Source organism: Meles meles, chromosome 10 (genome assembly GCF_922984935.1).
Source record: "Meles meles chromosome 10, mMelMel3.1 paternal haplotype, whole genome shotgun sequence".
In the NCBI taxonomy this organism is placed as follows: Eukaryota; Metazoa; Chordata; class Mammalia; order Carnivora; family Mustelidae; genus Meles; species Meles meles.
This window is the reverse complement of record NC_060075.1, coordinates 19233086-19259380: the sequence shown is the minus strand read 5'-3', so window position 1 is coordinate 19259380 and position 26295 is coordinate 19233086. Positions and strand designations below refer to the sequence as shown.

Genomic DNA, 26295 nt, shown 5'->3' with positions numbered 1-26295 from the left:
TGGTATCAACTTGTATATGTTTTTTTCTCTTATGTATCACTAGAAATATTTCAGGGATCTCAGCCAAACACAGCCAGTCCCTGATATGTGGAGAGCATTCTTTTGTGTTCTTATTCCTTCACTTTTCTCTATTGGGATGCCCCTCCACCCACCTTCAAATACCTAACTATTACTAGCTCAACTGTCACGTCTCTCATAAGGCAACGGTTATTTCAAGAAATAAATAATAATCAATAGCTAACTATGTGTAGGTGCTCAGAGGTACATAGAAATGAGTAAGACTGGGTTTGCTTTCAAGAAATTTAAATTTTGACACAGGCATCTGAAAAATACATCTAGATCACGAATCCGCTCTCATTCACCAAAATATTCATAGTTCTCTGTGCACACTTGGCTGTTGCACACCTGGTTGTTAGAGAGGACAGAGATGTCCTTTGATTTTTACTGCCTCTCAGTAGGGGATTGATTAAGAGAACAAGTGCCAGAAGTTGATGAGTATAAGCAAAATTGAAAGCTGCCAAGTTTCATAAATAGGGGCCTTCATGAAGGCAGGTACCAGAGCCCATATGCTTTACCCACAGACCCTAAGTCAAAGCCTATTCTGGACAAGTATGTCTGATTTTCTGGTTCCCAATATTTTAAGCAGCAAATTAGCAATTGCAGAAATCGACAACAGTGAATCTACTGCTACTTTCTATTCAAAGCACTGAGGTTTCATAGCTGCTGCTCTCTGTAAGAAAAGCTGTATAAAATCATAAAATAACATGCTGGTCTGGAGCCGTTTAAGTGGCTACAGACTTTTCTTCCTGGTATAATCGTCTTTAAAGGCATGGTTTATTGCTAAATAGAAAGGTTGATGTTGATGATGGTGAGTTGTTGATTTGTAATGAGTTGTTATGAGGTTACATTCAGATGTATGGATTCTGCTTCAGTAGGCAGGAAAGCAACATAGTAATTCCACAGCTCTACGCGTTATGCTGTGTTTGCCACAAGTACAGCTACCGTCTGTCACCACACAGTCCTTTCACAGAATCACTGACTGTACTCCTGATGCTGGGCCTTCTGTCCCCGTGACTGACTCATTCCACACCTGGAAGCCTATAAGTCACCACCCCTTCACCCATTTTGCCCATCTTCCAACCTCCCTCCCCTCTGGCAACCACCAGTTGTCTATGTTTATGGGTCTGTTTCTGCTTTTCGTTTGTTTTTTGTTTTTTTGGGGGGGGGTTTGTTTTGTTTTGTTTTTTGCTTTTTAGATTCCACATTTGAGTGAATCATAAGGTATTTGTCTTTCGCTGACTTATTTCACTGAGCATAACACATCTTCGGTTCACCCATGTTGTCGCAAATGTCAAAACCTCCTGAATTCCACATTATTATTTTTATCAGGATTTAAGCTTTGGATGTTGTATCTAAATCACAAACCAAAATCTATGTAGATTTTCCTCTACTTTTTAAATTTTAAATTCAGTTAGCCCATATATAGTAATGTCATTAGTTTCAGACATAGAGTTCAGTAATTCATCAGTTGTGTGTAGCACACAGTGCTCATCCCATCACGTTCCCTCCTTGATGCCCGTCACCCAATTATGCCGTCCCTCCACCCCGCTCCTCTCCAGCAACCCTCATTTTGTTTCTGGTAGTTAAGAGTCTCTCATGGGTTGTCTCCCTCTCTGATTACTCTGTGGCTCAGTTGGTTAAGTGTCTGCCTTCGGCTCAGGTCATGATCCTAGGGTCCTGGGATCAAGCCCCACGTAGGGCTCCCTGCTCAACAGGAGCCTGTTTCTCCCTTATGTTTTTAATTGGACTTTATAGCTTTGCATTTACATTTAAGTATATGAACTATTTTAAATGAATTTATGTTTTAGGTGAACGTTTGTGTCGTTATTCACTTTTTTCCATATTCGAATATATTTTAGAAAAATGAGACATGGGAGTGTAAGAAATTATATAACATGTATGGCTATACTGGAATTTTATTTCACTAATTATTATTTTGAAATAAGCAAACCACCTATTAGGAATTGGGATTTTATTTGGGAAATCCTAGTCTGAAACATGAAAGTGATTAGTGAAGAATTATTGTGCATGTAAAATGGCAGTAACGGGGGCCCCTGGGTGGCACAGTTAAGGGTCTGACTCTTGATTTCAGCTCAGGTCATGATCTCAGGGTCCTAAGCCCACATCGGGCTCCATGCTCACGGGGAGGTAGGGCAGAGTGGGGGTGTCTGCTTGGGATTCTCTCTCTGCCCCTCCCCCCATGTTTGCATGCTCTCTCTCTGAAACAAAACAGCAGTAACAGTACTTTCTTCACAGGGCTGTGTAAGAATTAAGTAAATTAACATGTCAGTTTCTAACTTGGCTATTACTATGCCCACTGCCTAACACGTGGCCAGCACTCAAAAGAAGCTTGGTGTTGACATCATCGCCATCACTGACGTCATCCTTTTGAAGCACACAGACTTCGTTCTGCCTTGCCCAGAGACCCAGGTGGTAGATTTGCTTTTGGGGAGCTCCTTGAGGCAAAAGGAAGCTCTTAATCCTTTCCCCAGAGAAACAAATATTTGATTCTTTGTTTTTTTACAAGTGGGAGCAGGGAAGGAGAAGAATCTGTCTTGGGTCCATCTCCACCCCCCCACCTGCCCCCTGCATTCCCGTGGCAGACCACGATTTAGTGTCTCAGAAGATGATCCTGCCACATCCACTTAAATGTGATACATGGTATGACTTGTAGGGTAATAGTGGAAAATGCTAATCACTTACTTAAACCCCCCAAAGACTAATTTTTAGAAGCCTCAGAGGTAGGTGTGCGCGTTGGAAGACACCAGGTCCTCTCACCAGAACCCCGAGCAAATGTGTATTGATTAACTTAATTAAAGGAAGAGGGTAGCGTGTGCACTGAGCTCTGTGAGTTATCTCACTGTATGATTCCGAGGGATCTTTAAAGCATGTGTGCTAATGGCCTTTTCATTTAAACCAGCATGAATTTGAGGTCATTTCATCCATTCGGTAATCAGATAAATCACCAGGAACACAGAAGGTAAAAAATAAGAAGGATTTGCTCTTGTAGGTAAATTATAATACTTTACATTGTCTTTTGTAATAATTCTAGATGGAGTTTGGTTCAAAGAGATCCTATTTAGCTTTAGCTTTTCTTTATTCTTCTGATCTCACTTCCTGGATTGGGCTGGGGTTATAGAACCATGAAGATTTGACTGGGCCATTTGTTTGGGAAACCTCCAATGTGAGTATCGTTAGGTCATTCTTGGACGAGGCTCCACAGAGAAGGATTTTCTGATCTGCTCTCTGGAGACCAGAGGCCTCCCTGCCAGCATCCAAGAAACCAAATGGGAAGAGGATGGGAGACAGGGCTGGAGGTTCTCTGCCTCCATCTATGCATCAATATGCATAGATTCGCTTAATTCTGCAATTGTTGTCCCCCCCCCCGCCCCCTCACTCTTAATTGTTTATCCTGTCTCCTAGTCCAGAGATCTGTTTTTCAGAGAATAAACCTTCAGGTTTTTACCAGGGTAGAGGAGAGACTGCCCTGTTTTCCAGTGGGGGAAGGGATTGGAGAAACTGACCACCTTCTCAACAGACTTTGAATTAATCCTTTTAGTAACCACCCTTCCCCTCTTACCCCCACATCCAGATGTGCCTAGGGCTGTCAGGAATTCACAGCCAAGATCCGTTTGCTTTTCAGCTTTCCACTTCCTGACCTAGGATTGCACTTTCCTGCATCTGTTACAGCCGATGACTACTCTGATGGGCTTTCCAGCTTCCAGACTTGTGTTTCCTTTGTCTTCTCCCCTCCTGTTCTTCTTAATCCTTATACGTGTTTCTCTTGGACAAAAATAATCTCTTTACTGTCGCTTCAGAAATCTGGGGAGCAAGAGGGAATAGATGTGTTTGTTCAATCTGCTTTCCTCACCCAGAAGTAAATTCTCCCTTAGGTACGTCGTTCTCACTGCTGCTACCTGTGCCTTTAGTCAGAAGGCCCTGCCCTGCCTCTCCTCTCAGGTAACTGGAGGAATAGGGAATACCTGTCCCCTATCTTTTCTGCCTCCCCGTACCATTAAGGTCCATCTTTTCTACCTACCTTCCCTGAAGGCCCCAACTCAGATGAAACTTGTCTATAAAACCTTCGGCCATGATGAAAAGCATTTGTTTATACCACGCAGGTAGCTGAATTTCTGTGTGTACCTCTTTTATAGCCTCTCCAAGAAGACTAAAACCAGGCTGTAGTTTTCTAAGGCCCTCCCTGGCCTGAGAATTTGGAATTTAAGTTGCCAAGGGGAATAGTGGAAAGAGCATGGGTTTGGAGTGGGATGGGTCTGAGGGCAGCTCTGGGCCCCACGACCTACTGTGTGATCTTGGACAGGGGCTTCAGCTTTTCTGAAGCTCCCTATCTTCTCTGTCAGATGAGTTTTGTGAGGACTAAGTGAGAGGACACGTGTTGCCCTGCTTAGCATAATCTGGGGCACACAGAAGGTATTTAATGAAGCTTGGTTTTCCCCACCCCCCCACTTCTGTGTTTACGTCTCCTTAGCACAGTAGGAGATGCTGGTAGTAAATGCTCAAGAACAGTCACTAAGCGATTGTTCTGGAAAAAGGAAGTTGATAGAGGTTAGACATTCTTCTTCATTAGACATTACACTTTTTTGTATCCAAGTTGTACCACATCAACCAGAGTTTTATGGCAGGAAATCCTTACCGCTCAAGCAAAGGAGAGCCAGGGGAGCAGGAACACAATATTCAATAACACCGGAAGGACCTCAATCTCAGTATTGGCTTTACCAAAGCCGTCCTGAGGCTTACAGCTGGGCTTCCTCTTTGCAATTATAAAAGTGAGAACTACGTTAACTAACTTCCAATTCAATCCACACTCCGCCCCTTGGGATCTAGAAGCTAGCTGATTTTTTGACCCGAGGTGCTCTGCTCTGTAGGGTTGCCAGTTATAATTATATGTTCAGGTGTCAATTAGCGAAATAGCCCATTATTTGGCAGTTTAGAGTAATGAGATGAATCTCGCACTAATCTTTGAATTCAGCAAGCATTTGATAAGTGCCACGTACATAAAAATTCTGTATCGTGCTGCCCCCAGTAAGGTGGTAGGAAGAGCTGGAGGTCAGACATTTTAAATGTGCCTTCCTTTGTGAGCTCATGAATTCTCAAATACTACTAGAATCTTGAGCAATAAAGAAAAAGGCAGAAAGTTTTCCATAAAAAAGTAGTTCTCGGTCACACACACAGCATCCCTTTGTATTCAAGTGACAAGAATTTCAAAGACAGCTACCTCGTGGAACAGATAGAATGGAAATTCATTTAGTGACAAATACATGTACTGAGTATGATTGTGCTTGACTCCGGGGAAGCCTTGCTGAGTGAGACAGACTGGCTTTTCCCAAAGATTGCCAGTTCCCTGTGATAGTTGAGCTTTTCTTCTGTGTGGGTGAGCTTTGCGTGCACATTTTTCTCTGTGCCACATCTAGATGTGCGTACAAACAGGATTTCTTGAATTCCTGGTCTTAACATTCTTTTTGCCCAGGTTATCATTAATGTTCACCTAAAGCTTGCCAGTTCATGAGGTGTCCTGTGTCTCCTCCTTGACCTCTTTCCATACCCAGAAATAGAGTCAACATAGAACAGAGAATGAAGATGCAAAGCCTTTGCTTGGGGAGCATGAGAATGGATGGCCCCATTCCACAGGGTTCTCTGGTTTGACACTCGTGGTCTGTAGCATCCTCAAGAACGCAGACTCGGGCCTCTAAACTTACCTTCTCAGACTCTCTTTTTCACCCTCGACCTTGACCTCTTCCTTTGTTCCTCAGATTAGATTTAGATACTCTGTTTTTCCTAAGCTCTGTCATATTTGTTCGTCTCCCTCTCCCTACATTCATTTCCTCATTGTGGCGAATCTGGGATTTGATGAGGTTCAAGTCTCCAGACCCCTGTCCATCCACTTATCTGAGAGTAGATGTATTCAGTGAGTCACCCCCGGTGGTTTGTGGCTGCTGGCTCCTACAGGCTTCTAAGAGCTGTTGTGAAATTTTCAGAAATTTTGTAATTTTAGACATTATTACAAGGTAAGTCTATGGGTGCCTAGGTGGCTCAGTCATTAAGCGTCTGCCTTCAGCTGAGGTTATGATCCCAGGGTCCTGGGATTGAACCCCCATCGGGCTCCTTCCTCAGCAGGGGGCCTGTTTCTCCCTCTCCCACTCCCCCTGTTTGTGTTCCCTTTCTCATTCTGTCTCTCTCTGTCAAATAAATAAATAAAATCTTTAAAAAAAAAGTAAGTTCTAAAATACTAAAAGCAAAGGGAATAAATACTCAAACTCATCACTCCTTGATTCTTTTACCACATTTTACTACTATCTTTGCTCTTGGGTTTTTGCATCTATTGAGCTAATGCCAGAAATACTTATATTCTGGGCGTTGCTGGGCATCTCTCCCCAGCTCGAAGGTCAATGACATCACATTGGTAGTGAAATCGTCCATGCTGGGAGTGTGTACACATGGAAACCAGCAAACGCTACTGATCGGGACTCCTTCATCTCCTGGGAGAGCCAGTGGCTAAACATTTCCCATCACATTGCCAGTCATGTGACTCTCTTCTACTGCTGCCAATAGTACCGTCACTGATGACCTTCAGCACATGAGTGACCATTTATCTTCAAGGTCACAGAACTCTTCCTCCAGTATGGCCATGTCTGCCTTTCATTTCCTTGCCCAGAGCCCTCGTGAACGCCAACCCAGATTTTTACGGTAGGTCCATGGCTACTCCTAGGCTGCCCTTCCCTCCTCCTGCGTATCATCAGAGAGCCAGTCATGAATTCTCTCTTTGTTTCCCCTTCCCCATTTTCTCCCTCTCCCTTCCTTCTCCTTCCTTCTTCTCCTAATTCTTCTTGAAAGCAAGGACTCTGGAGCCAGACTGACAGGCTTTTCCTCAGATGGCACCATTCACTATATAGTGTGTCACCTCCGGTTTTTCCTGAGCTTTGTCTGCCTCAGTTTTACCATCTGGCAAGTGGAGGTAATTGTATCTACCTCATAAATAAATGAGTTCACAATTTAAGAGCACCTGGAATAAAGTGTGGCATACAGTAGGCAACCCATGCATCCTTATCTACAAAAATCTACACCGCCAGCGGTTACCCAGCTCTGACCTGCACACTCGCTGTGCGGTAGAGCGTTGAAGTTTTCTATTCTAGAATAACAAAAGAAACACATGAGAATAAGGAAGAGAAAGCCTGGCTTTGGGTGGTGACTCAGGAACAATAGCTCTAGGGGACTGAGAAAAGGGTTAACAAAATAAACCAGAGGAAGAGTTGAGAGCAGGAAGGGAGACAACAAAGAAAAACAGTCACATTTCCAAATAGTCTGCAAAGATTCAAATATATGTAATGTAAACTTTTTCTCTTTTATTGCAAATATATGTAATTGGAAAATAAAGGGATACTTTAGAAAAACATTTTAAAAAGTCCCATTTTGACTGAAGCAATGAAGCCAATTTGGATCCTCATTCTAGGCAGAAATGTGGTTGTCACACACTGAAGGTACTTAGACTAAATCAGATTTGTATTGAGCAAGAGCCACGGAGACCGAGTGAGAGAAGCCTGCCCGTGTCTATGAAAAACGCAAACCCAGGAGCCTCAGGACCCATTTGTCTGACCATCTGGAAATCTCTAGTGATCTAAGCACTTAATTTTACCCTCATTTTTAGAACAAAAGGGAAACAATACAAGAAGAAAATGGGCAGCAGGGACATTCTACTTTTCATTTTAAAAAAAAATCATAGTGATAAAAGGAGCAGAGAGTTTAAAAGAAAAAAATGAGAAACCATTAAAATGAATTGAATGCTCTGTCTGTATTTTGCAGTAGGCTCTATTGTTTCCAGTTACATGGGAACTGTGGTAATTTTATGAATCATTAGAGTTTTCTTTCCAAATTGTATCCACATGCTCTTACATTGCCTTCTAAGTTACCCACAGGAGGAGACTTTGAACAATTTTATTATTGCATTTAATACTTTTGAGTTTTATATTAATTTTGTGTTTTAAACAAATTTATACTTAAGATCCAAAGATAACATTGTGACAGCTGAATCTTTGTGTACTTAATTTCTCTTGCTTTTAAAAACATGTGAGCCTGTCTCGTGTTCTCATCTCTGGTCTATTAAGAGACTCTAGAATGAATATGAAGTCCCAGATTGGTAGAATGATGACTTCCCACTTAAAATCAAAACCCACCCCACCCCAAGGCTGAGCATATTCACAACCGTTCAACATTGTCCGTTGGCATTTGTGCCTCATTAGGCATAGTGATCTGGAAAGCATGTCCTCTGCTGGTGATTCCTAACCCCTCCATCCTAGCTCCATCCTAGGACCAACCTGGTCCCCGGTCCAGTCCAACCTGGGCCAGCCATTCCAATATAGGGTGCACAGGAAATGGGAAAACTAAGGTCAGAGTGTGTGTATGTGTGTTCTCCAGTTTACTTTCTTAGAAAGGACTTTTTTCTGATATTTTCCTCCATTTTCTTAGTGTTAAAATACTCATGCTTTTAATCATACTTTTATAAAGACAGTGGTATTGTAAATGATCTGTTTTTATTTTGTTTTATTTTAAGCACCATAACTTGGCAAAATAGTTGGATCTATGTTGGTTCATTTTTTTTTCCTGGTTGGTGAAACCTTCAAGTTGGGAAATTATTGTACATGTGTTGGCTGTATCCTTCCCAGTGGCGTGGGTGTTTGCTGTGTGAAGAGATTGTCTTAGAAAGAAATACATCAAAGCTTCCATATTCTGATTTTTTTAACCACTAACCATTCTTGGATTCAGGAGCAAAGCTGCTTCCCTGGGCAGTACGTTCCATTAGCACAGACTTTGGTAGGGTGCCCTTGAGTTTGGTTTATCAGGGTCCATTGTGGTAATTTCTGATCTCGTGGAGGCCTTGGTAGTGAAAATCCAGGAAGGGTAAATGCAAATGACTCATCTCTTAAACTTGGGAGAATGGGTTAAAGGTGAAGTTGGTGGGCCAGCCGGAGACGTCTCCGTGGTTCACACAGACTATTACACTGCTTGGGAACGAAGAAAGGAAGACTAACTTGTTCAGTGTCTCAAAGTTAGTCTTTTTTTTTTTTTTTTTAAAGATTTCATTCATTTATTTGACAGAGAGATCACAGGCAGAGAGGCAGGCAGAGAGAGAGGGGGAAGCGGGCTCCCTGCTGAGCAGAGAGCCCAATGTGGGGCTTGATCCCAGGACCCTGAGATCATGACCTGAGCCAAAGGCAGAGGCTTTAACCCACTGAGCCACCCAGGTGCCTCTCAAAGTTAGTCTTAAAACCATATTCAGAGTCCTGGGTCCTAGTCACTTGACTTTTGTCCAGTGGCACATACTGATTTCCTCAAAGTACAGCGATCACATGGAGCCATTCACTTTATTCCTACAAGGGGCTGGAATGCTGGGTTTGCAACAGCCCGTTTTATCAAAAACAAGACCTGCTCTTAAAAAATACATGCGCTCTTCACAAATTTTGTCGTCTCTCCCCATATGAGGCATATCTGAGTTGTAGCTCTACCCTTGAACAAATTTTCCCTTGTGTGTGCATGCTTGCATGCTTGCTCAAACGCTGCCTCCCTCAAACAGTTCCATATGTTCTATTTTCCTGGAAGCCAAGCTCCTTGCTCATTCTTCTCCTAAGGGGGCCCCAGATCTCACCTCTGAGCTCCATGAATAACTGAGGCTGAAACAATGTGTAGGGGAACTTGTCAGCATAATTGATTGTTGGGTGGAACGATAGAATGAGCCACCAAAGACAGGTGAGTCCGCATGGAGTGGAACAAATGTGTGCGTAGCACGCGACTCCCACTGGGTCCGGCCAGACTTCCTCCTCTGACACGTTGATTTACATATCCATGACTCCTCCCTGATGACTCGTGCCTCCTTGTGGGTCATGCGCCTCCTGCTGAAGAGACCCGGCCTTTGCCGGCAGAAAAGAAGAAATATAGGGGCACCTGGGTGGCTCAGTGGGTTAAGCCGCTGCCTTCGGCTCAGGTCATGATCTCAGGATCCTGGGATCGAGTCCCACATCCGGCTTTCTGCTCAGTGGCGAGCCTGCTTCCCTCTCCCTCTCTCTCTCTCTCTGCCTGCCTCTCTATCTACTTGTGGTCTCTCTCTGTCAAATAAATAAATAAAAATCTTTAAAAAAAAAAGAAAAGAAATATAAAGTTCCTGCTCTGTGAATTTCCAGCTCCGTTTGTTGGCACTAAATGGAGTGGCGAAGGATGTGAAATCTTTAAAAGGACAAAATAATCACAGAAAACGCTTGAAGGATACTACTACCTCAAGAGAAGGGTTTCTGTGAATGCAGCCGCATTGTGGCATGACAGAAAGAGTCAGAGTGGAACGAGAATTTGAGAACTATAAAGAAATGCAGACACTTAAGGCCACTTTGGTGGCAGCTTGATGTTCTAGAGTTCTTTAAAAACCTCTTCCTAAGTGTTATACTTGTTCCTTGAAACCGCTTTTAAGTGTTAGACTTGCTAAAAAATGGGGATGATAATGACTGCTCTACTTTCTCACAATCTGTTGGGATATTGATTGAGATATTTGCGAAGTACTCTGAGTTCTCAGGAAGAAGGGTGTTAAAAATCGCTATGGTGATGTTGTTAGCAGGGCATGGAAAATTATGCAAAAACATAATTTCAGAAAGATAACTTTAAAATAGTTTGGATTATTAGCCTGAGCCTGTATGGCAGTCTTGGGTCCATAGTCCAGGGCTTTCGCACGAGATGGGCGTTCTGGATGAACTAAAGAGTCCAGGTATGGGGAAAGTATGAAGAGACGGAGCCTAGATGTATGTATGAAGAGATGGAGCCTAAAGTATGAAGAGTCTCTTGGCTGAGCTGCTGGCATTGGAGTGGCCTTGGCCTCCAGAAGGCCGGTCATAGAGTAGCCTGGTGACCAGCAAGAGAGTTCCATCTCCACTTCCTATCCTGACTCTGTCCTGTCTGCTTGCTGGGTCACTTCCCACCTCCCTGTCACTGACAGATGTCTCAGAGGAGCATCTCTGTCCCCTCACCACACACCGCCTTCACAGCTCCTCATAAATCTGGTTCTGGTTCCACTAGCTGTAACACTGAAACCGCTGTCTGAAAGTCATGGTGACATCTTTCCACAGTCGGTCCTTATTCACCTTGACCGGGCCGCACCTGGCTTCTTAGACTGCCTGGAAAGATTAACTCATCACTCACTGTTCTTGTTTTTAATAGAGGCAGCAAAAAGTTCAGGCTGCCTGGATTGACATCCTGACTAAAGCTACAGTTTTCTAGTTGCATGTCTTTGGACAACTCTTTGATCTCGTAGTACTTCATTTTCCTCGACTATAAGATAAGGATAATAATACCCATCTTATAGATAGTTAAATAGAATTTATAAGGAGTTAAATGAGATGATGCCTATAAAGCTCTTAGACCTCTGTGTGACCCACTTCTTTATAATTGTTGTATTCCCAGAATACAGTGTAGGGGTAGTGCCTGGCACATAGTAGGTGTTCGGTAAATATTGGATAGATTGACAGGTGGGTAGATAGGTAGATAGCTTGTTCTCACATTGATGTTTATACTCTACAAATGCCATTTATTTTTGCAGGTATATCCAAAATAAGAGAAAGGAAACAAGGGTACTTGAGTGTTTTACCTTCATCAATCAAGTCACTAAGGGCTAGAATTTGGTTAACTTTGAATATATATATTTCATTTAAGTTCATCTATATTTGTTGTTTTTCATGCCTTTTTACTTTTATGCTGCTTCTTGCTATTACGTTTTTCTTTGTGTAAATTATCTTTCTTATTTTTTTAAAAGATTTTATTTATTTCTTTGACAGGGAGAGAGAATATGAGCAGGAGGGGAGTAGCAGACAGAGGGAGAGGGAGAAGCAGGCTTCCCACTGAGCAGGGACCCCAATGGGGGGATCATGACTGGAACTGAAGGCAGACGCTTAACCGACTGAGCCACCCAGGCGCCCCATAAATTACCTTTTTAAAGAAAACAGTTTGTGTTGGTTGGGTTAAGGAAAAGAATGAAGGACGGTTGGGTTTTTTTTTTTTTTTTTTTTAATATGTAATTAGACATTAGCACATGGAATAATATGGGCCCTTTAAGCAGAAAGAGAGTAAAATTCCAGGGCACACTACTACCTGGGGTCAGTCTAACATTGGAGATTTGTCCTTCTCCAGTGGAGGATTTTGTGAGTGGTTTGTTTGTTCATAAAAATCAGAGGACTTCACACTACCCCTCTTCCTTGAAACTCTTCTTTCTTCGCCTTTTCCATACTTTGTTCTCCTCACTTTTTTTTTTTGTCTCTGTCCCTGTTCTTTCTTTTCTTTCTTGGATCCTCTGCTCCCCCATCACCTCTGGCCAAGCCACCCCAGACTCCTTCCTGGGGCCCCAGCTGGCCAGCTGGCTGTCATGTCCTGTGTCTCTTACCGCCCCCTCCTCCTCGTCCCCCTCCATCTCGCACCACCTTCCCCAGGACCGGGCACAGTGCGGGGCACTAGAGAGAGCCTTGAGATGGGGGTCAAAAGGCCTGAATTCTTCATTTTTCCTTTCAGACTTCATTTCTCTTTTTTCTTTCTGTTTGTAAGATTCTTTTCTGTTAATGTCACCGGTTTTCAGCAGTTTGATGATAACGTGTCTTTCTGTAGCCTTTGTCACATTCCGTTTGAAGTTTGCGGAGCTTCTTGGATCTGTGGGCATAAAGTTTTCATCAGGTGCGGAAAATGTCCAGCCATTATGTCTTTTTCCTGCCCTCCACCTCCTTCGGGAATGGTAGTTACATATATTAGCTTGATATTGTCCCACGGACAGTTCCTGACTCTCTGTTTCATCACTGTCATTTGTTCCCGCTGTGTTTTATTTTGGGGAGTTTCTGTTGCTGTGTCTTCCATTTCTCCTGTCATGTTCACGTTTTGCTTTATGTTCTTGAACATCAGAACGTATTTATCACGGTGGTTCCAACCTCCTTGTCTACTAATTCTGTCGTCTGTGTCATTTCTGGGACTGTTCTTCTGAACTGTTTTCCTTTTCCTGATGTATTCTCCCACGTCTTTGCATGCCAGGCAGACTTCTGTTGAATGCTGGGCATGCTGATTTATTATTACTATTATTTACAATTCTGGTGCTGGATTGTGTTGAAGCGCTTTAAATATTATTGAGATTTGTTTTAGGACATGTTTTAGTGATAGAATTACACTGATCGTTTCAAGATGTGCCTCCAGGCTTTGAGACATGTCCAGGGCAACCTTTAGTCTAAGGCTAGTTTGCCCCCATTCCCCCTTCTACCTGAGGCACAGTCCTTTCCCAAGGACTCAATCCAATGCCATGTCTATGAGGTGGCTCATCCACTCTAGCTAATGGGAACCATTCCTGGCCCTGTGTGAAGTCTGGGAATTCCACCTGCTTTTTTCAGGTAGTTCTTCGACCGGCATTTGTAATTCCTGCCCCACAGGCACAGATCAGTACTCAGCCAAAGATTTGAGGGGACTGTGCTAAAGACTTCCAGAAAGATCTGGAACTCTCCCTCTCCCTTGGTTTTTCTGTACAGCTCCCTCCCCTCAAGTATTTCACCCCGCAAAGGCCTCCTTCCCTTAACCTTCCAAAGCTCAAGATTCTGTGTCCTCTACTCAGTATGAGTTCCAGATTCCCTATGGGCGCCCGCCCTTCCCTGCATGGTGGCCTGGAATCTCCAGCTGGGGCATTCACCGGGCTCACCTCGTTCACTTTCTCCAGCGTCTGAGAACTAATGCTTCCTGTGTTTCCTCTGGGTTTCTCAGGTTTGAAGCAAGGCTTCAAGCTCTTTTATACCAAAATACTTTAGTATTACTCCTCTACAAAATAAGGCCGCTTTCTTCATTATCACAATGACATTGTCACAGTTATGAGTGTGAGCAGTAAGTTCTTAATATCTTCTGATATCTAGAAATTTGAAATTTCCCACATTTTGCAAAAGTGTTCTTTACAGTAAGTTTAGCCAAACTAGGATTCTATCTATGACTGTAATTTTGACGTGGCTCTTTTAATCTAGAACAGTCCTTTTCTCCCCCTAACATCGATGTGTTGAACAGAGCCAGCCACCTGTGCTCTGCACTGTCCTGTGTTCTGTATTCCTTTCATAGCTTCCTGTTTCCTCTTACTTGATATAGATCTAAAAGTGTGATTAGATTGACGTTAAGTGGTGTCAGTAAGAATATATAATAGATGATAGATTTCATGTCCCATCACATACGCAGACCTTCCTAACAATAGTGATGTGACAGTTGACCCCTGGATGGGAATTGCAACCATCTTGTCCCTCTGCCATCTAATTATAGTTTTCCCCTTGTGTCCGGAAAGTAATCTCTGCAGTGTATTTTTGCCACTACAAAAACGTTCATTTTCCCTATCAACTTTCATCAATTTGTTAAAACGCAATGGATAATCTTTGCCCAAATCAGTTGTTTTATGAAAAATCAAATGATTTTCTAATTCTGTTTTTCCGTACTTCCTAGTCGGCATTCTTCATTAAAGGAGAGCTTTCCCAGGCACCTGGGTGGCTCATTGGGTTAAGGCCTTTGCCTTCGGCTCAGGTCATGATCCCGGGCGGGGGGGGGGGGGGGGGGTCCCTGCTCAGCGGGGAGCCTGCTTCCCCCTCTCTCTCTGCCTGCCTCTCTGCTTACTTGTGATTTCTGACTGTTGGGTAAATAAATAAAATCTTTAAAAAAAAAAAAAAAAAAGAAGAGCTTTCCCTATTTGGTAATCCTGAAATAGTAACGGTTCCTACCAGAAAGAGTAAAAGAGTAATTCTTTCTCTTTATCAATTTTCAAAGAATTTGATTCAATAGTCACCTCAAAGGGTGAGGTGAGTTTTTCTCTGTCTCCCTATATTGATTTTTCTTTTCTTTTTTTTTTTTTTCAATAAAAATCATCAACTACAATAATTGATTCCATTTGATGCTCTAATCATCAGCTTTGGCCAGAGGGAGCTCAGAGACCTGGATTCAAGGTTTTGAAGTATCATAAGCCAACTGTGTACCCTTGACAGGCCCTTTAATATTTGTTCTGGTTTTCCTTTTTAAAGCCAGAGAATTGGACTGTGGATAGTTGCTTTCAACTCTAGGACTGGGATTCTGAGCTCCATCCACCACCTTATCCACTGCCCTGCTTCTGTCCCCACAGGAAGAAGGCCTCAGCCTGCCATCCAGGCCTTCCTCGGGTGGGCGCTCCTGGCCAGTCGGTCCTTTCTCCTCTGGTTCCTCCACAATAATCTCCCCTTCCAGCCTCCCTCGTCTCCTGTTTGCCACACAAGACCAGCTTTTCCCAGGTCTGAAATGCCTTGCTTCTCCCTCCCCATGTATTCTGAACCTCCCCCGTCTTCCAGATCCCAGTTCAGTTCTTCCCACCTTTTCACTGCTATTCCCCTACAGTTTGTTTGCTCTTAACTGGCATCTTTTTCTCTTGGAATATCACTTGTTTCAAGAGCATTGCTTGGCACAAAAGAAGTACTACAACTGCTAATGTTGTTGAACTTCTGTGTATTTTGCTGAATAGCAGTCTTAAGATACTTGGGTGTATGTGTTGGGCTAGAATCTTGTAAGTGTCCGTGTTCACCTTTTCATTGATATATTTCCACTCCCTGGGTTCCCTTACCTATCCAGGGGAACCAATAACCTGGACACACAGTCATATTGATCTGAAGCGTGTCAGGAAACAAGGATCATCCCTGGTATCTCGCAGTCTAACTAAGCACAACTGTTGTATACTTTTTTCCCCTTTTCTGCTACATTGTTTTATTTTGAATATGAAATCACAAGCCCCTAAATAAACCTCATAAAGAGCCAGCTGTGCTGATAAGATATGTTAGGCACAAATTTTATTCAAGCAGAGTGATCCTCTAGCCAAAATGTTAAGAAGATATTAGGAGTAGTTTACGTAACATACATTTCCAAGTTATTGACTGACAGGTAAATTTTATAATCACTTCTGTGAATTCTCAAGAGATACAGTATTGCTGATTGCCCAAAATTTGACCTCGTATTCTTTGTTTAAGCCTATTTATGAGCTATAATTCTCTTCAGCTTGCCAGAATGTGTTTCCCTGTTTGTTATAGAAGTTTGCTTTTTCTCAAGAGTAGAACCTTTTGAAATTACCTTCCTGTAGTTGGAGTAGATCATCTAATAATTAGTGACATCCGACAGGATTAGTCTGTTGCATTTTCGTGCTGGAGAGGGTAAAAGAGGGATATTCCAAATGTGTAGGTACCAAGCACACATTTGTTATGCAAGGACCGCCAACATTTATCTCTGACTTCCGTCATAGCCTTCCCGATCGAGACACACACACACACCCCACGGACACACACACACCCCCTTCATCACAGCACTTCCCTGAATCTCATGCTATTTCACATTCATGCTGCTCTTTCCACCTGAAGTGCCCTTTCCCCATTTTTGTCAATCTATAAGTCATCATCGATCTTTCAGAAATCAAGTCAAAGATAATTTCCTCTTTCCTACCCCTCCCCCACCCCTACCCCAGTGCAGTTAACTTCCCTTCTCTCTGCCTCTGCTGTACCAGGTACAGATGCCCAGGATAGCACCTATGAGCCTTTATGGTCTTTATTTGTGAACTCACTGGTCTCCTCCTACTAATATCTAAAAACCACTGGAAGGTGGAAACCTTGTCTGATCTGGCTTTTTATCTCCTGAAGTTATCTCTTTTTGTCTCCTCCTCATATTTGGGTCAGAGAAGATCTTTACATGAGAAATGTGTATCTCTTTAATAATTAAGTTTCCTGCCCTATCCGCAGACAGTTTCTCATCCTTCCCAAAGTTGGCATCCAGTGGTCTATAATAGTGTCGCCAGCAATATTGCTACATCTTCACAGTTTAAACATAGCCCGTGAGGGAAAACCACTGTCCTGGAATACTTACACACGTACAGATGGTGCTGTCAGCCAAGCGGTTGAAGGGTACCTATTCTTCTGTGTAATAGTTGGACAGAATTGTGCCTGACTGACATCTAACATGCCTGTACGTCACCACCAACCAGATGTCCCTCCCAAGTCGGGCTCTCCCCCGCCCCTAGCAAAAGTATATTCATCTACGTTCTCCAGACAAGTAGAACCAAAGGGGTAGGAGAGAGATATTCTAGGTATTTTTAACAGGAGTGCCTAATGTAGGTTGGGAAGAGCTTTTCTACAGAACGGAGGTTTTAGCTGGGATCTGAAAAATAAGAGTACCCTAAGAAAGGAAGAAGGGGACAGAACTTCGTAGGCAAGTGCAGGGCCTGAAATGGGAGCGAAAAACTGAAGAAGCCCCAGGTAGGAGGATCCCAGAGAGGCAAGAGGAGGTGGTAGCCGGTAAGGCTGGAGGAGGAGACAGAAGCCCAGTCATGACGGGCCTTGCTGGTCTGAAGAATGAGGACCCTCGTGCACTCAAGAGCTTTAAGTTGGTGAGAGACATAATCAGACATCACTTTTAAACTTAGAAACTATAAACCATACAAACCTTAAGTGGGAAAAATTTGTACGTATGTGTTTACTCGTGAAACAGCTGCTCAGTCAAGATGTTTCCAGTACCTGGAAGGTTCTCGCCTTCTCCGTCAGGACCTGTGTCCTCCAAGGGTGGCCACTGTTCTGACTTCTGCCACCAGAGATGACTTCTGCTTGTTATCGAACTACAATAAGAGCCGTCATGCAGTTGTCTCGCTTCGTGACTTAATGCTTTGCTCAGCACACGGTCAGCGAGATCCACCCGCGTCGTCACATGCTGTGGTGGCTTGCCCTTTTTCATTGCTCTGTAATATTCCACTGTGTGACTACACCACATGGTCTCGGCCCCTTCAGCTACTGATGCACGCGACAGTCGCCTCTTTTTTTGCAACTGCTGTCACTCCCGGTATTCATGTCTTTTGATGGACTTAAGCTCTCATTTCCGTGGGAGACGGAAGTCTTTAACAGATCGCTCTGCTTGTGAGGTGGAGGATGATGGGGAAGAGAGTAGAAGGGCATTTGCTCAGGTGCCAGCTCCCTGGATGCACAGACTTTTACCAGACAGCTTATTAAAGGAGCAGACCCGTTGAGAACGTTTTAAACCTCACACAGATCAAAGTACGGATTAAGAAATGGAAAGCAAAAATAAATAAATAAATTAAAATAAATTAAAAAAAAAAAAAGAAATGGAAAGCAGACTTCCTTTTGGCTTGCAACACTATTGCCATCACTGTAGCTGTTATTGTCCCAGCAAGCGATCACGTGGCCCTGATAATAGTTAGAAGGACGGCGTGCTGTGACACGCCTTACTGATTGGTAGTTGAATTTATGTCCCAATAAACAGAAACATTATTGTCTTCATCTAACATTTGTGAAATCCCCTCCCTCCATAATGGCTGGTGCGTGTGTGGGAGGGTGATAGTGTGGTGGTGTGTCTGAATTTACTGTTTCCTCTCAAATGCTTCCTAAAAAGTGGTTTTCAAGAACCTTGGGTATCTCTGAACCATTCCTGTTCCAGGGACTAAAACGGCCCACTTACAGAGACTACATTCTCCAAACTCAAGGTTTTTTGGTTTGGTGGTTGTTTTTTGTTTTTTGTTTGTTTTTTTTTTTTGAGATTTTATTTATTTGACAGAGAGAGACACAGCAGGAGAGGGAACACAAGCAGGGGGAGGGGGAGAGGGAGAAGGAGGCTCCCCGCCAAGCAAGGAGCTTGACACGGGGCTCGATCCCAGGACCCTGGGACCATGACCTGGGCCGAAGGCAGACGCTTAACCAACTGAGCCACCCAGGCACCCCCAAACTCAAGGTTTTTGGTTTTGTTTTTCCTGACTTGTGAGTTTATTTATATTTCTTTAAACTTTAAAATTGGCACAGTTTGTTGTATGTATAATGGGTTGCCATTACAGAAAATGTTAGGTGAAATTCAGAATATTTTTTTTTGTAGAGAAATATAAAATTTGTACTCACAGTAAATATTCAGCCGATAGAACTGTGGGAATTAAGATACAGTAATATAGTAATAAAGAGGCCGTGGGTCTGATTTCACGGCACACATCCGGCTGTTAGCTCACTATTTTGCATCGTAATTCTGCTCTAAATCTGTCTTTTCACCATCCTGAATGTGCTATGCATTTTCATTAATTGACACTTCTTGAACACCTGCAATATGCCAGATTCTTTGCTCCTAGGTCATAGAGATATGGAGGTGTAGTAAGGGAATCGATGGTCTAGCAGAAGAGACAGTCAAGTGAACCAATGGGTGCCATACCCCATTGAGGGCTTGGACTAAATTGTGCCTAGGGTGTTCTGGTAGCACTGACGAGGGGCATTTGAATCAGAGCAGGTAGCCTTTGAGCTGACTTTCAAGAATGGCAGACATGTGCTAGGAAGGGCATTCCAGCCCCAGAGATTAGGAAACTCAAAGATACGGGGGCCAGAAGTAGCTTGATGCAGTCAAGGAATAAATAATAGCTTCTTATGGTTGACGCACAGAGTTAGCATGCTTGGAGAAGCCGTAGAGAAGGTTAGAGAGGTAGGCAGGGGCCAGAACTTAAAAGGCTGGGCATATAGGAAAGGTTTGGACTGAGGTGGAGGCTCAGATTCTCACCAGGTTCCTAGCTGGACTCCCTATGAGTCTTCAAGCATGTCGCTGGGCGTAGGGTCCTCATCAGTATGACCAGAGAACTGGGGAGTCATTCCCAAACCATGTTCTGGAAGTACCATTCCAGATGTGAAAAGATCTATGCTGTGCTGTGAAAAATGTTTTCTTAAATAATTAAGGGACGATTGAATACCACATTTGCCTCTTTCAGATTCACAGTGACACTAGCATGGTAAAAGTTTCCGAAGTCATCCAGTGAAGAAACCACTTCAATTTTCCTTAACTCAGCATTTTCCAAATTACTTGAACTTAGAGTCCATTTTCTCTAATGTTACTATTAGTATCCTGCTGCAGAGCCCCATTTGGCAAACAATGGACAAGGTCTTAAAGGTCCAATCATCTTCATTCATTTGTTAAATTTTTTTTAAAGCACAGAACCAAAAAGCTGGTCCTTATATACCCTCTTCCTATTTTAGTCCGCTGGTGCATCTCTATAAGAAACTTTAGCTATTTTTCATAGCAATGGCTTTTTTATTGCATCCGCTATCTTGGGATTTTTTTTTTCCTTTTCTCATTTTTCATGTCATGCCCAGACTTTATTACCTGGTAATAAGTTGCAAGAAATGAGAATTAAGTTGCTTCTAAACAAATATCAATCACTTGTGATATGTTTAGTAGAAATTGTAATGAATATAATCAGGGTTTTACTTATTATAAAATCATTATATTCACCATTGGCAAATACCAAAATTAATAACAAGTTAATACATCATTTGAGGTGCCAGAGAGATCAAATAAATAAAAACAGAATTGACCTTGTTAGAAATTTGATATTTTCAACACTTAACTGTCAGAGCCACTGATTTGGAAATTGTAATAAATTCTTGGAAAATGGGAACTTTTCCACCCCACCCTGTAAAAATACCCATCATTTGGCAAACTACACTGTCATTTTCCTTGAAGAGAATATAGTGATTGATTACCCAGAGTGCTACCATGACAAGGTAAGCCAACCAAATAGCTGGAAAATTGTGTGTAATCATATAGCATCTCATAGGCTTTTTGTCGATCACGATCATTAGAATTAAACTACGACCTTCTAATCATTCCCTGTAGGTACTGCCTATTTACCCCAAACCCTTATCTCAGGGGGATGTTCCCGGGTACTTGCATTTTCCCCTCTGACGCGGTCACAGGAATAAACACAGACCACCCTGAACCCACCCAGCGAGACTGTGGAGTGCAGAAATGCCGGTGTCTAGCATCCCTGACGTATGTGACATTCAGAGAGGCTCATTTTTGTGTGCTAACATTATTAGTACTGTTCCCTTATTAGTTGCATTGTCCTGAAGGTCCTGAGAAGTCGTCAACCAGTGGGGGAGGGGAAGGATGGGAGATGGACAAAAGGGAATGAAGAACGCCTGTCTTGCTTTCGAGAAGTTGACCATCGAATCAGGGAGACCAAACACACCTGAGATGATCTGAGAACAATTAGGTAACTTCCTCTCTGTGTAAAAGCACCACCCTGCCAACTGGATCCCGGAGTGATGAAGGCCAGTCTAGGAGCCACCAAAGCATCCTTGGTTATTAAAAGACTAAATTGAGTCTTAAGAAAGGAGCGGTTACCCAAACCGACCCGGAGTTAATTATCAATAACTTAATTGGAAATAGAACCAGGACCTTTCTCTCAATAAACCCGAACAATTTCCCCGTGCTCCTTCCTCTTCCCTGCGGTGTTTTAGACTTTAAGGGGGCTTTGTTAGGATGGCTGACTCCACTCTGCTTTATTAATTGCTTCCACGTGTTGTAGGATATCCTGTGTTCTGAATCGGGATGAGGATTTTAGATGCTTCTGAGCAGCATGGGGACATGTAGCGAAGCCAAATCAATTCCTGTCACTCACACACAAACACAGAGGCGCGGGATCACGGATCAGGGCGAAGCTGCACTGCTTTATTCTTAAAATCAATACAGAAAAGGAAGTTGAACTTGTGGGGATTCTTTGGAGACCATAATTTGGTTTCCTGTGAGGTTTAGCCTTACAGAATACAACCGTTCCTTCCTTTTCACCTTCTGATTATTTTACTTCGGGAGGGGGGAGGTCGTGGGGGGGCAGGACAGAAGATAAGAAGCCTCTGCAGCCACATAATCTTGAATAAGCACACAGGGGGAACTCATAACTCAAGCTGATCCTCCCCATTGTGTTGAGAAAAGCTGTCCAGTTGTAGCCATTCTTTGTATTTTCAGAAGAAAAAAAAAAAATGAACCAAGACCCTGTACTCCATAGTCTACATTTAAGCAGAATAAAATGCCTTTGATTTTTGTCAGCATAGAAAAAAAAATTTTTTTAATGTTTACTTTTATGGCAGTGTCTACCGTAGCTTCTGTAATTCTGTGTAAATAAACACATCTTCAACAAACCAATTGTTGATCAAAGGCTTCCAGGGTGGAAGGAATGTGATTAATGCTAGGCATGTGATTAATATTTACTCCACGGTAATTCTGCTCCTTCTGAAAGAGGCAGGTATTAATGGTTTCAACAACACGGTCTTGTCTTCATCCAAGATTTCGAGTTGATTGAATATGCCTCTTTACAGATAGAACGCCGACCGCCGCACAGTGCTATCAGTCTCTAGCTGCAAGATGGGCTTATTATTATTGTTTCCCTGGGATATTTCTCTAATTCCATTCTTAAAATATGTCCGAGTCCCTTTGGACACTGCTTTTGCAGCGGTGGAAACGGTAGGAAATGCTCTGATCTAACGAGGAAGTGGTGGGGCTACAAGCAGGGAGACTCCGGGCTAGCTCTGAGGCAGAGGGGTGTAGTTAAAAGGGCGCGGCTTGCAGCCCTTGGCTCTGCTGACTTCCTTCTCTAAGCCTGTTCCTTCATCTTTTATATCTTTTATTCTTTTTATTTTTCAGTGTTCCAAGATTTATTGTTTGCATATAACACCCAGTGCTCCATGCAATACGTGCCCTCCTTAATACCCATCCCTGGGAGGCACCTGGGTGGCTCAGTGGGTTAAGCCGCTGCCTTCGGCTCGGGTCATGATCCCAGAGTCCTGGGATCGAGTCCCACATTGGGCTCTCTGCTCAGCAGGGAGAATGCTTCTCCCCCCCTCTCTCTGCCTACTTGTGATCTTTGTCTGTCAAATAAATAAATAAAATCTTTAAAAAAAAATTCCCATCACTGGGCTCTCCCATCCCCCTACTTCCCCTCCCCACTAAAACCCTCAGTTTGTTTCTCAAAATCCACAGTCTCTCATGGTACATCTACCCCTCTGATTTCCCCCAACTCACTTTTCCTTTCCTTCTCCTAATGTTCTCCATGTTATTCCTTTTGTTCCTCCAGATCCTGGAGGGCATTTTTCTCTGAGTTGCCTTTCGTAGGTCCCTAATCTCAAAATACAGCTTTGGATGCAATAACTCAGTCTCCAGCCAAACATGCATTTTCTTTCTTAAAAGCCATAGCCATGTCTCGTGGATGCCAAGAATCTCATGAAACCATTTTGTAAACCCCTGCCCTGCGTCTTTCCACAGAAAGTGCTTTCTCAGGCCTTTGGAAGACCAGCATCATGCAAGTTAATTATTTGGTTGTTTTTAATTGCTATTTGTCAGTGTCACCTCCCCCAGGAAAGCTCGTGTCTTAGATGATGGCATCCTTGCCGTTGGCCTTCCTTGTCCTACATGTGACTTGAATTTAAAAAGAGAGAGAGAGAGAAAGCAACTCATGAATTTCTGTGTCCTCTCACAGAGCACGATCATTGTGGAGAAGACCGTGCAGGACCTCATGAACCTGATGCACGACCTAAGCGCGTACTCGGATCAGTTCCTCAACATGGTGTGTGTGAAACTCCAGGAGTACAAGGACACCTGCACCGCGGCCTGCAGGTAGACCTTCGGTGGCGACCCTGACCAGTGTCCTGCTTGGGGATACTGTTTCTCCACCATTCTAGAGAAGGACCAATTTTGCACTTGGCCATGGCATTGACAAGAGCACGTGCCTCCTAGATGCATGTGTGGTCACGCCAACGGAGGGAGTGGGAGGGACCAAGGGACAGAGCCACTTAGGACTACTGCTGAATGGCAGAGACAAGGTGTCAGCCTGGACTTCCATGAAAACCTGGAATCGTTAAGATTTGTCTTTGGGGAGATGCCAGATCGTGGTCAGTCCATCTCGTGATCCTGAAAGATCTTTAAAGGAAAGCAATTTGAAATTCTTGGGATCCCTTAATAATCTGTAATATAGTTTCTTTTTAGTTCTTTAAATGTGCTTCTCCAGATGCTTGATCTGTAGCCTTCCAACCACGATGACAGGACGGTTAGGCCTGTTTCCAGCATCCACAGAACTGAAACACCATTGTTATGAACTGGAAAACCTTTAGTTTTCCCTCTGATTTCTTTTCTCTGGGCTCAGAAATCTCACTGAGCTATGGAACAGATCCTAGCACTTCTGGTAAGAAGCTAATAATAGGAGCAAATGATGGTCTAGTTAACAAGACCTGAAACAATTAGGGAAGAAAAGAGTATATGATAAAACACTAAGATTTATGTGATCTGTAATTAAGGAGATATAGGAAAGTACAGTAATCAGGAGCTACTTGCACAATATGGGACAAAAGAACAGAAGGAAGGAAAGATGAGAGAGAAAAAGAAGGGGAGACGAGTCAGAAAAGATTTCACAGGTGAGATGTGTGGATGTGTGCTGGCTTTAGAAAGACAGATGGGATGAGGGAGGCGGACAGAATAAAGGACATTTCAGGGACACAGGGGACGTATCAGCATCGTTGCCTGTTAGTTCAGCAAAATCATTACTTTCCTTGTGTAGGACCCATTGCTGGACACGGTGCTTCTTAGTACATTCTGACATCACCTTTGCCAGAGATTTATTGAGCATTTACGAGGTCTGAGACAATGTGAGTATGTGAGGATAAAGTAATCCGTCAGTCAGAGATTATAACTCGAATGAGTTTGCCTTCTTGGTAGAGAACAGAAAAGGAAATCAGAGACCAAGACATTCTCTTGGTAGAGAACAGAAAAGGAAATCAGAGACCAAGACATTCTCTTGGTAGAGGACAGAAAAGGAAATCAGAGACCACTGTCCACGGTGTTAATTTGTGGTAGAGAATATAAGATAGTTAGACATGCTCAAGGAGGAAGAAACAAGCGATATGAGGACAGGAGACCCTCCATGACAGGTAGGAAGTAGGCCTTGTGGAGAATGAGGAGGGCTTAGATAGGATTTGGGCTAAAGAGCTGAAGGAAGGAACCAGAGCAATGTCAAGGAGGTGGGAAGAGTAGGGAAAGAAAGAACAAATGACGAATATTTGGGTTTGGGAAAGGAAGGCTGAGCCAACATGGAGGCTCTTGAATACAGGCGCAGGGAACTTGGCCTTGTACAATTAGGTAGTGGGGAACCACTGATTAAGAATAAATGGGAGTACCAGGCACAGACCTGTGCGTCAGGGAGACTTTTCTGAGCTTTGTGTGTGATGGACAGGAAAGGCAAGAGTGTGGAGGAGGAGGGAGAGAAAGAGAGGCAACGTGTTTCTGAATTGGAAAGAAGCAAAAGAGATACTCTCAAAAGAGAGTGGGGAAGAGACACGAGGAGGCAAATTTGTAGCCACTGGTTGGCTGTAGGGGGTAAGGAAATATCTGAAGAAATAGTAATTGAAATTAGCTTTATCTTTTCTGTGCTGTATTTGTAGAGAATTTTTTTAAACTTGAATTCAAGATCTCATATTTACCCATTAAATTTAATGTTATTTTTAGCTCATTGTTTCAGTCTTCTGAGGTATTTTTGAGTCCTCATTCTGTCATCAGAAAATCTTAGCTCTTCCCCAAATTCCTTGTCATTCTTGATTTTATAAGCAATCTTTTAGTTTCTTTATGTATGTAATTTGAAAAAAAAAATGTTCACCAGGACAAGGCTAAGTTGAGAATTTGGGGGCATACCTCTCGAGACTTCTTTGAGATTCTCATTCCTACTTTACCCAGTATTTCAGAAATTCCTGGGGTTTTCTAAATGTGAAATCAGTCTATACCCCAAGAGCAGGCTCTGGAACCTACATCTGAATGCTGACTTTGCCACTTACTAGTTCCTGTGACCTTGAACAACTAGTTACTCAGCCTCCCTGTGCCTTAATTTTCTTATCTGCAAGAAGGAATAATAATAGATCTCCCCTCATAGGGTTGTTTTGAAAATGTTAGTCTTCTAGAGCTGTTTTTAGCAAAATAGTAAGTTTTCCCCAAGATGATTAGCTGTGATTCTGATGACAAAGATGACCCTTACCACCATTCATGATAGCACTTCCTGTATTTTATCATCTGCCCCCATAAGAGACTTGTTAGTTTTCTTGCTGGTGTCCTTCCAGTCCTAACCTTTATAATGAAGCTCCCGCTCCCTCGGATCTCCCCAGAGTGGGCACATACAGGTGTGCAAAAGACGGTACGAGGTATCCTTCTACTTTCAGGACCACTGCCCCTGCTGTGCAGAACCTTTGTTAAGAGCTCTCGCTCATCTTTGACAGCTTACAAATTACCCTTCGAAACCAGGACTCTTGACCTTGAGCCAGACTTGCCATTTCCTATGTCAAATCAATGAGTTAGGGTAGGAACAAAGGCATGTGACTTGTGCGTTGGGAGGTCTTCCTGGCTCTGAGT

General features: G+C 43.1%; 1 protein-coding gene across 1 annotated transcript in view; it reads left to right on the top strand.

Moving 5' to 3' along the window:
* The window catches only part of EXOC4 (exocyst complex component 4), a 740765-nt gene that overhangs the window by 554166 nt on the left and 160304 nt on the right, over positions 1-26295 (top strand). The window contains exon 12 of the mRNA XM_046020865.1: positions 23387-23523. Within this exon, the coding sequence (XP_045876821.1) occupies positions 23387-23523 (137 nt within the window). The remainder of the gene's footprint in view (positions 1-23386; positions 23524-26295) is intronic.